The sequence below is a fragment of the Tachypleus tridentatus genome, chromosome 3 (assembly GCF_004210375.1).
Source record: "Tachypleus tridentatus isolate NWPU-2018 chromosome 3, ASM421037v1, whole genome shotgun sequence".
Classification (NCBI taxonomy): Eukaryota; Metazoa; Arthropoda; class Merostomata; order Xiphosura; family Limulidae; genus Tachypleus; species Tachypleus tridentatus.
In genome coordinates this window covers 107,851,144-107,863,093 of record NC_134827.1, presented here as the reverse complement: position 1 = coordinate 107,863,093, position 11,950 = coordinate 107,851,144, and the positions used below count along the sequence as shown (strand labels likewise).

Below are 11,950 nucleotides of genomic sequence, written 5' to 3'. Positions count from 1 at the left end.
CTTCGTTTATAACTAGGCACACTTTATTATTGTATAAACTGATAATTCGGTGTGTATATATATATATATATATTTAAACATTTAATATTTTTCACATGCTAATCTATTATTTATCGGTGTTCAACAAACATATAACAGATCTTTCAAACATATGCACGTGTCTTAAAAATTACGTTAGTCAGCTCTGTAACATCCAAAATTTCAATTTTCATTCGAAGATTTGATTGGTCGGTTTTGAACTTCACACAAAGATACACGAAAGTTACTTACTCCAGTCGTCCCTAATTTGGCAGTGACAGACTAGAGGGAAGGCAGCTAGTCATCACCACCCACCGCCAACTCTTGGGCTACTCTTTTACCAACGAATGGTGGGATTGACCGTTACATTGTAACGCCCTCACGGCTGAAAGGGCGAGCATGTTTGGTGCTACCGGGAATCGAACCCGCGACCCTCGGATTGCGAGTCGAACGCCTTAACACTTACAAATGTAAACAAACAACATGAGATTGAATAAAACTTTTATTTAAGAACTGGTGAGACATAATAGGTTGTTTGTTGTAGCACAAACCCACCAAAATACACATTACAGTTTCAACGTGGATATACAAGAGTGATCAAAGCTTTATTATTTCATTTGTCTGAGATTAAACAATGAAACGGGGAGGTATCCATGTTATTGACTGGTAATTTAGCTATAAGATGTTACTTCAGTACAAATCATAACTGTTCTGATAACCTGGAATTTATTCTGAGGGACGCAACAACAGTCTAGTTTGTTTTAAATAACATTTAAGTCTCTTGAACAAGTTAAGTACGTCTTAACCTGAATATATACGTGTGACAAATGTAACCGCCTAGGCTATAATATATTTACGGAATCTAAAAAAAAAAAAAAAAACTGTTTCTAATGAAACGACGTATATAGATATATATTTTGTTTTGTTTTTTGAATTTCGCACAAAGCTACTCGAGGGCTACCTGTGCTAGCCGTCCCTAATTTAGCAGTGAAAGACTAGAGGGAAGGCAGCTAGTCATCACCACCCACCGCCAACTCTTGGGCTACTATTTTACTAACGAACAGTGGGATTGACCGTCACATAATAACGTCCCCACGGCTGAAAGGGCGAGCATGTTTGGTGCGACCGGGATTCGAACCCGCGATCCTCAGATTACGAGTCGAACACCTTAACCCACCTGGCCATATAGATATATATGTACGGAGTTAGATGTATGGTATTTATACTTATAAAACAGTTTCTGACAGTGAATATCTTCGAATTGTGGCTAACAAAATGTTATATTGACTGAAAGAGTTTCCCTCGAGTACATTCTGTTAAACTGTTCACTCATTTATTACAGTTACTTGTAGTTAAAGTTTTAAAATACAGAAAATGTCACGAAATAGTTTTATAATGCTTTGTGTGTGAAGGCACATTTGGATTACGGAATATTCTAGAAATGACTACAAAGTCAGAACATTTTGATAAAGTTATTTACAACTGTTAATGAAATGATTTGAAAGTAAAGTGACTGACACACAAAGGATTTTTGAAAATTTAATGCAATTAACATACAACAACGGGTTAAAATCAGGGGTTCGATTCCCCTCGGTGGACTCAGTAGATAGCCGGTTGTGGATTTGCTATAAGAAATCACCACCACCACCACCACAACAACGAACCGAAGTCACGTAGTTTTATATTTTACTTCATAAAAAATGATGAAAGCAAATGTGAGGGCTGAAAAGATACGTAATTTTATTTAAACTGAACTAGTTTTTAAAGACGATTCATATTTACCACTAGAGGGCGACACTTTACGCATTTCATATTATTATAGTAGTTCGTATGTGTATATATAAAAAAACAACTGTGCAGATAAAACGGTGTCCTATACTCACTCAAATATATTTTTATAGTATCTGAGGCTTGAAGTCTTAACTGATTTTTCAATAAAAATATAATATAACAACTACAACCCCGCTTTGTCAAACACTAAGTAATAAAACTACAGTATGATACATACTAAAAGTAACCAGCAAACTTTTACACAAATCTCTCAGAACGCTAACACATCAAAATGAGTCAACAACACGTGTGTCACATGCTGTCTGTCTTGTATTACAGGCGTTAACAGTTGCTACACGTAACAACCTAGGTCATAGAAAATATAAATAAATTTGTTTGGAACATTTGTGAATTAACAATGGATAGTAAGCTTCCTTATTATATAAAAATACACTTTTCACAGTACACGTTTCTATTTAGTGTCATCTCCTCTGAAGTGTTGAAATGGTGACGGGTCCGAAAACTGTTCGTCCAATCACTACGACAATGTTTTCAAGACATGCGCAGTCAATCCCTTCTCAAACACGTTCTGTTTCCATGACAACACCGACCACACGCGAAACATCGCGAGCAAACCGCTGATGAAGAAGTCAGGGCGCAGAACAGTCGATCTCCACTATTTCTTTTGGTACCTCAACAAACTGGTACACCAACCTTTGGCCATCTACTTTCGCTAAAATTCCTCTTTGATAGTAGTATCTAAAATGAGAAACTGTGTTAATTAGAGAAACGGTATTACTTAAACACGCAATTCAAATAACGTGTCATCCTTCAAATTGTAGTACATGGTCTAAAACGTAATGAGCTATTACATACAAAACACCACAATGACCTTTGGATATATAAACAATTAATCTAAGTAAAAAACAGTTTCCACTATCTGGTGTTGCATATCACGTGAGGTACTAACACGGGGGGGGGGGTATCCAAACATACGTGTCCTCAGTGGTGCAGTGGTTAAGTCTGCGATATTGTATAGGGACAAACCACGTTTTCAGGTCCGTGGTTGGTACAGTACAGATAACCCACTGTGTAGCTTTAGGCTAAATTACAAACAAATGGGCTAGTGGTTAGGGTACGATTCCCCAGCTCACCGTTTCAGCTGTAGAAGCTTTATAATGTGACAGTTAATATCATTTTTTTTTGGTGAAAGACTAGTCCAAGAGATGTCGAAGGGTTATGTTGACCAGCTGCCTTCCCTCTAATCCAGTGTTTCCCAAAACTGTCATTCGTGAACCCTTTGGAGGTTCTTGGAAAAAAAAATCCATAATGGTGGAAACAAAAGCGCTTCAGTACGTTCGTTACATTAAGGCTGTTCACGAGAAATACAATGGTGGTGGTGGGATTTTTTGCTTTTAAAATTAATACGAAGAACAAGTTTCAGATCGCTATTGATAAAACAGTTAAGCCTTTTTTCTCAGTACCATGGAGATGAATTAATTTTGTATAATTTTTCAGTATATTTACGCAATTAGCAGAGATCCACAAAACATTTGTGTTTAAATCAGTATATTTATTGCAACATTAATTCTTTAATTACAGAATACAGAATAACATAATATAATTCTAATCGCAGACGCCGAAATCCTATAAGCCTATTTGTCTTAGGCCTAGGTATGGCCTATATTCGATAAAGATGTAACAGTGTAACGTGTGTACGTTTTATTATTTAGTTAGGCCTAAACTTTATCGTATTTATTACTAGCCATAAATAACCTTATAACGTTATTCTGCCTTCATGACCTTTTAATATATATTTTTTTTTACAAATGTCTACTGAATTATAATTACAATCACCTTTTGGGGACATTCGTTGCGCGCGCATGCGTATTTAGATAATAAGGTTCGCGTGCATTTTTAGAGCAGACGAAAACTGGTTATTATCGTAGAAGACAAATTAAGTTTGTACGTTGTTAAGTGCAAAGCTGAGTTATCTCTGCTGTTACTATCGCAAAGACCATATCCAAAGGTTAGCGATATAAGCGTGTTCTAACACTAAGAAATCATTTAACTTAGAGAAAACGTACAAGACCAGCTTGGCTTCCCTCACCTTAGAGCACGGCCCATCGTCTCGTAGTTCATATCCGGTTTGTTTTTATGTACCCCCCACAACTTAGAAACAGCCTTTGAGTCAACCAGCTTAAAAATGCCTTTCTCTCTGTTCGTCCACTTAATATACTGCGGGCAGTATTCCTTGTCTTGTAGTAGTTTAAGCAGAAACTCCCATAAGTACGTAGTCGAACCTGTAAAGGAACAGAAAAATAGAAAAAAATGTGCGATTTCAAACAAATGTACAGACATTTTGACCCAAAAAACAAACATATATAAAGACACGAAATGCACTGAAAGCACACCGACGTTTAACGTAATACCGACGGTAAGCCTAGCTTAGAAACCGAAATTATTGCTAGGCCTAACTTTTACCAAAAACATAAGGTATCATAGGAAACCGAATAACTTATAATTTATCATTTGTTAATCTAATTTTATCACGTATCGGAAATTAAAATTCAGTCTTTAATATTCAAAACCCAAATCCTCCAAACCCCATATTGTTTGTGAATTTTACACTGAAACGTGGATGATTTTGTTACAAAGAAAATTAAAATACGGTTCTTCAACGATGACAGAATACGAATGAAATCTATTTAAGCTTAATCAAACGGCTTTTAATAGGCCTAGTAAGAAATGCATTGTCCAGATATATGTTAATGAGTTGGATTACCTTCCCTGTTTCTTCTCTTTCCAGAAGATGAAATGTTGCCATCAAAATTCTTTATCTTCCGGCCTGACAGAAAACAAACAAACAAAAAAGATTTGATTGTCTGTTGTTTGTAATAACACTGTAATGTTACAGTTTCGCTAACAGTGTTAACACTGGGTTTAAAATTTCGACCTTACGAAAACGACACTGCTCATTGTAGTCTAAAATATGGTACATACGGGCACTTTCTCTAAGTAATGAACTTATTTAACTCTAAAGTGTAACAGAGCTATATAAAAAACAGCCACGTTTACATTTGTCATGTCACATTTCACTCGCTTATCACATGGCTTTATCATTAGGTGGTTTTGTTTGTTTTTTCATTTGTAACCTTAAACATTTGTAACCTGAGAAACGCCGGTTTAGCACTTGTGAAAATATTAAAAATTGGTAAAAAATAACTAAGCAATCCATTTTCATTTGTTATCAAGCAAAAAACAACACAGCTAACTTTTTGTATTCTGCCCATCGCGGATATCGAAACCAGAACTTGAGCGTTATAAATGGTGAGGCTTACCGTTGAACCACCAGGGGTTCTCATTTTCATAGCATGGCACAACTGTCTAAACAATATGACGAGTGTGTCATTACATTACCAGTGCTAGCACACATCAGAAACTTTCGGGACTAGGGCAGAGCACAAATAATCCCATCGTGTTACTCTGTGCTTAACTTCAAGCCTAAAACTAACCACAAATTTTAGAATTCGTGCTGAAATTAAGATAACATCAAGTGGTTCAAACAATTATGTTTCATATTTAAAAATGATTGCTTGTTTTGAATTTCGCGCAAAGCTACACGAAGGCTATCTGCGCTAGCCGTCCCTAATTTAGCAGTGTAAGACTAGAGGGAAGGCAGCTAGTCATCACCACCCACCGCCAACCCTTGAGCTACTCTTTTACCAACGAACAGTGGGATTGACCGTCACTTTATAATGCCCCCATGGCTGAAAGGCTAAGTTTGGTATGACGGAGATTCGAACCCGCGACCCTCAGATTACGAGTCGCACGCCTTAACCATGCCGGACTTTCTTTCAAAATGAACGTCACCAAATTAATTTGTTCGTAATGACGAAAACCCCACTTGAAGTAAAAATGTTGCAGATTAGCCTGAAGGTGACCTAAGAAGGTCAAAACGTTGTTCTGTACTATATTTTAATTAAAATTTTAATACCCATACCAGCTGTCTTTAGAACACAAAATAACTTATTATTTGGAAAGAGTCTAAATGAATGATTAAACAATTATATCAGTATATTGTCTAAATCCTATTGTAACTGTAGAAAGCACGTAACAACAACACAATAATAATTATATCAAAGTAACAAAAGAAAAGAGACAACCCTAAACCCGAGCATTTTCTGGTACTGCAACCCAATTCTTCAGTAAGTGTTCGGGTTTACGGTTTTCGCTTTTTTCATTAATAAAAATCCTAAATATAATAATTAACGATTTGTTAGAATGAAAAATAAAACTACAGTCGACAAAAGTTACCTTTCTTCTTGGCTCGTGGCTGGAAAGAGAGATCTTCGACGAAGAAGGACGGATCTGTGTCGTTTCCAAGGTTACTGTGGGCCGCGGTGATGACGGACGTTGGTATGGATAATGGCTTTCCGATTGGTGACTGAAGTCCTGAAGGTCTTGGTAATGTCATGGGGGAAACTTGAGAATGTTGATGGGGTAACCTCACGGGGTGAGATGAACTCAGGTGACTCTGATTCGCACGAGTATGGTGGCTTTGGTGGAATGGAGGTGCATTGCGATTTATCAGAGGGAAAGGATTATGTTGTAAAGTGCTGTAGTGGCCCTCTAGCGGATAGGAAACGACACCAGGAACTGTGGAAAAGAAATAGTTCGTAAACCATACTACGTGATCTAACTACCATGTTATTAATTAAAAATACATATGTGTGTTTGTTTTTGAATTTCGCGCAAAGCTACACGAGGACTATCTTCGCTAGCCGTCCCTAATTTAGCAGTGTAAGACTAGAGGGAAGGCAGCTAGTCATCACCACCCACCGCCAACTCCTGGGCTACTCTTTTGCCAATGAATAGTGGGATTGACCGTCCGATCGTAACGCCCTCACGGTTGAAGGGGTAAGCATGTTTGGTGTGCCTGGGATTCGAACCTGCGACCCTCGGATTACGAAATACATATGTAAAACGACTATATCGTGAAATATTAGAAGGGTTACGGTGGACCTACCTCGAAACCCAACTGACGAAAGAATGCACTATAATTGTCATAATAAAGTAAGGGAAACGCTATTGGTTCGACTTTTATCTTGTATCTAAAAACGTACGTTGCTTGCTCTGATTGGATGTTAATATTATTTATCCTTCTAATAAATTCAACAATAACATTTTGTTTACATATAATGATTCTAAACATAATTTAATATATCGTTTTCAAGAATAGCATAAAACATGAAATTAGCTGCACGGATTCCAGTTTACGTCATGGCGGTTTCCTAGTAACGGGAAGTCACGTGATATAACGGATCGGATCAATGTCAATGAATATTTACGCTTTACAACAGTAACACTATACGTCGATAGATGGCGCTGTATAGAACACAACGGGGGGCATTCACAAAACACAAGACAACGGTAACCTTGAAAGGATGTTGACTTCAGTATAACGACATATCCATCAAACCCGATTACACAACTGTTCTGGAGAAGCAGATGTGATACGCAGGGCGCATGTCTGTAAGATAAAAGACGGGATATCGCGTGGGTTGTCGTCTGATATTAGCAATAAATGGTGCGCTTATGAATGTTTTTAGAAAAAACACAAGTCGGGTATCAGAGCAAGACACAACAATCTAACAATTCTTGGTTCAATAAAGGCCCAAATGTTATCACCTCTATATGCACTCTTAACACTTATATAATCATCTTTCTAAAGATTTTTAGTAACTTTAGCCACACCTCAAAATAACTGTTATGAGTATAAACCAAAAATATAACAAATTTCAAATACCACTACAAAGCGCCCCCAGTATCAAAGCGTTATGTCTTTGGACTTACAACGCTAGAATCCGGGTTTCGATACCCGTGGTGTAGCTTTGAGTTCAACTTCGAACTACTCGACGACAACTACAAAGGTGCAGAAAAAAAAAAAGTACATGTGGGTGAAATTAAAGTTCGTTTTCACAAATCATTCCTCTGATTAATTAAGTTAAATGCAAATGCAGGGGCCAAATTCTCCAGTACTCACCGGTTCTGGGCGTCAAAAAGCATTCATTCATTGACACCCAAGTTGTCGGTTGTTATGTTTACAGATATATATATATATTTTTCTTTTTCAAAACCAGGTCTACTTTTTTCCTCGAAAGTTTAACCCTTGGTTATACGTACTTGTAAAGTACAAATATCACGCGCATCAGGAAGTTCCAAAAATAAGGCACTCTTGTAGTTCTCAGAATCAATGGTTAATTTATTTCTACGTGTTATGTTATTACAACAAATTCGTATTGGCCACAATAAACTGAGTTCTATTCTTCGATATCGCTGATTAACATCGTGTTACATCTTCTGAAAAAGTCTGAAATCAGTTGGAGCGACTGAAAGACGTAACTCTAAGTTGTTTGTTTTGTTGATTGGTTTGTTTTGAATCTCGTGCAAAGCTACACGAGGGCTATCTGAGCTAGCCGTCCCAAATTTATCAGTGTAAGACTAGAGGGACGGCAGCTAGTCCTCACCACCAATCGCCAAAGGTTGGGCCACTCTTTTACCAACGAATAGTGAAACTGACCGTCATATAACGACATCCCCAGGATTGAAAGGGCGTTTTCCTCTGTATGATAACAAATGCGTCGTACGAACGATAGACCTCGAGTTCCATCACTTTAATAAAAATGTAAATAGAGTTCGGGATAGTATCCAAGTGATGACCATTTGTGTTCACATCTGCACAGCAACCGATCCTCGAATTTAGTGCAAAATGGCGAGGGATGGGGTAGGTAACACTGTAGATCTTAGGCCTCTAGTAATTGACTTTATTATTGTAGCTACATCTTGGGTTTCCCTCTCACGAACAAGGAACCTACACTTGATTCAACAGAGACAATGGCAAATAAAAAAATTAAAAAAACAAAGGAAGAGGGGCAGAGGGAATTCGTACCCTCCAGCTCGGAAGACATTGTCATATGAAACATTTATTCAGCAAAAGGTCAAGGGTAGGTCAATACTGGTGTCAATGGTCTTACTTTTAAAACACAAGTTATTGACTGTGACCACCAGGTGGCTGAACAGAAGTTCTATTATCTTACGCGATTTACGCCTGAGGGTTAACTGAACAGTGGCCATATTTATCGTGGTTAATGTTTTTAGTTTAAACTTCGAGAGAGAGACAACAAAAAAACCAAAAGAACGTAGATAATTACGAGATACATGATTTATCATGTTTGGTAAATACGAGTCATGTGGTAAGCATGATTTTATAATAATAAACGTATCATCTTCTCATTCATGGACCAGCAGTGAGTTTGAGGGCTTATACCGCCAAAAATCGGGTTTTAATATTAAAGATTCAGAGCACAAGCAAAGATCCAAACAAACAAACTCTCACTTTCCCCCACAAACACAACACAAGAAGGTCGGGGAGGGGGTATTCAGTAAATCCTATTGTTAAAGCACATGGTAAGCGAAAATACACATCAGCCATGTAGTTGTAAACTTACTATACTGAGTGGTTTGTGCTTTCTTAGAGCAAAGCCACATCGGGCTTTGTGCTGTGTCCACCAAGGGGAATCGAACCCTTGATTTCAGTGTATTAAGTTCGAAGACCAACCAATGTCACACTGGGGGGGGGTGTACTCAAGTTATTACCATCAGATGTATTATGACTTATCGTTTTCCCTCGAGGTCTGTATTCAAAGTGTTACCGTAAGATGTATTATGACCTACCACTGTCCCCCAGATGTCTGCAGTCAAGGTATAGCCATTACATGTACGAGGTCTGTTAAAAAATACGCGGACTGACTTCATAAAACAAAATGTAATTTATTTAGAAGTTACAGGTCTGGGACCCCTTCAAAGTACTCTCCTCCCCAACGAATACACTTATCCTAACGGTGTTTCCACTTATTGAAAAAGTCCTGGTACGCTTCTTTTGTAATGTCCTCCATCTCCTTCGTCGTATTTGCCTTATTCTCGGGAATCGTCTCAAATCTTCTTCATTTCAAGGGTCTTTTGAGTTTGGGGAACAAGAAAAAATCGCAAGGAGCAAGGACAGGTGATTAGGGGTGGGTGGGGAAGAACAGTGATCGAGTGTTTAGCCAAAAACTCACGAGTTCTGAGGGCTGAATTTCGCAGCAACGCGGTGCATCTTCAATTTATCGGTCAAATTCGCGTAACAAGATCCAACTGATATCCCACACTCTTCAACAAGCTCCCTGACAGTCAGACGTCGATTTGCCCGCAACAGGGTGTTGATTTTGTCGACGTGTGGGTCGTCAGTTGACGTGGAAGGACGTCCAGGACGCTCACCATCTTTAATGGACTGTCGACCATCCTTAAAACGTTCATGCCACTTGAAACATGCTGTACGCTTCATAGCAACATCACCGTAAGCCGTGTTAAGCATAGCAAAAGTTTCAGTCGCAGATTTTCCAAGTTTAACACAAAATTTCACAGCAAGTCGTTGCTCCTTCAGGTCATTCATTCTGAAATCCGCCAAACGAAAAAATCGCACTTCACTTAAAACCGCGTAGCTCATACACAAATGAAGATATCTGCAATCGGGAAATGGCGTCGTAATCAGTTGATCTGTGCGAACCTAGCGACACCAAGCGGATTCCCCTGGAACCAACTGGAGCCGCGCAATTCAAACAGTCCGCGTATTTTTTAACAGCCCTCGTATTATGACCTACCGCTGTCCCTCGGATGTCTGTATTCAAGGTACAACCATTACATGTATTATGACCTACCGCTGTCCCCCGAATGTCTGTATTCAAGGTATAACCATTACATGTATTATGACCTACCGCTGTCCCCCGAATGTCTGTATTCAAGGTACAACCATTACATGTATTATGACCTACCGCTGTCCCCCGAATGTCTGTATTCAAGGTATAACCATTACATGTATTATGACCTACCGCTGTCCCCCGAATGTCTGTATTCAAGGTACAACCATTACATGTATTATGACCTACCGCTGTCCCCCGAATGTCTGTATTCAAGGTATAACCATTACATGTATTATGACCTACCGCAGTCCCCCGAGGGTCTGTATTCAAGGTATAACCATCACATGTATTATGACTTACCGCTGTCCCTCCGAGGGTCTGTATTCAAGGTATAACCATTACATGTATTATGACTTACCGCTGTCCCCCCGAGGGTCTGTATTCAGATACTTCCAAGCCTCAAGTTATTAATTTAGAATTTCACCGTTGTGAACGCAGGGGTCAGTAATAGTGTCTTAAGTTCATTCTAAAACAAATCTTGCATATTTATGTTACCTTCGTGCAAAACTTGGAAAACAAAACACAAGCTAACCGGTGACGTTATTATGTTAACAACTTCCGTAGGATATATACGTGAGACAGGTTTACGTATGTATAATTCTATTCCAGCTGGATATAACACGTATGTTGGGCAGGTTTTATATTTCTGCTCCAGCTGGGAGGGATTATTTGGCCTCAAACAGACGGCGGATGCTATTTTTTCCATCTTTTCCCGCCCCAAGCCCACCTAACATTACGTCTTTGGCTTCAGAAAAACAAACCTATTACAAGGTTTTATATTTCCTATCGTGGAAACCCAGTACAATACGTCCCTCTGTCGACCAGCCCTGGGAAACCCAGTATTGTGTCCGAATGAAAATTGTCTTTTCTGTTGCTCGGACTCAAACGGAAACAAATATTTGGAGAAGGGAGGATAATTCTATGCGCTTACACAACATTTACATTACAGTCGTAACCGGGAGGGGAGGGGGGTGTTATTGTTGACTGAAGTTTACGCTACTCTGGCTTACAGACGAGAGAATTACTTCGAAGTAAACACGTTCAGTTTTCATGTTTTGTCCGAGAGGAAAGCGAGAAAACAACGTAAATTGTGGTTCAAGAATCATATACTATTTTATGACCCCTATATTGTCGTGCTGCCCTTTGACCGAAACGTTTTCTAGGTCTTCACCAGTCAAAACTTTGAAACAAGGCACTTGCAAAGAGATGTGTGCAAGTTTTAAAAGGTAATTGTTTTACCAACGAGGAAAGTCCAGGTATAGCACTACTGAGCTGCAGATGATGAATTTCTGGAACAGAAGACTTCGCTATTTACCACTCTCGTTTCGTTTGTTGGATTTCGAGCAAAGCCTACATGAGAA

At 38.7% G+C, this 11,950-nt stretch overlaps 1 protein-coding gene across 1 annotated transcript in view; it reads right to left on the bottom strand.

Annotated features, from left to right (window-relative positions):
• Window positions 1-504: 504 nt before the first annotated feature.
• The window catches only part of LOC143247701 (uncharacterized), a 93,922-nt gene continuing 82,476 nt past the window's right edge, over window positions 505-11,950 (bottom strand). The window contains exons 8-11 of the mRNA XM_076496107.1: window positions 6,106-6,447; window positions 4,574-4,636; window positions 3,899-4,091; window positions 505-2,547 (exon numbers count right to left, since the gene is read on the bottom strand). Coding sequence (XP_076352222.1) covers window positions 2,439-2,547; window positions 3,899-4,091; window positions 4,574-4,636; window positions 6,106-6,447 — 707 coding nt within the window. The 3' untranslated portion in view covers window positions 505-2,438. The remainder of the gene's footprint in view (window positions 2,548-3,898; window positions 4,092-4,573; window positions 4,637-6,105; window positions 6,448-11,950) is intronic.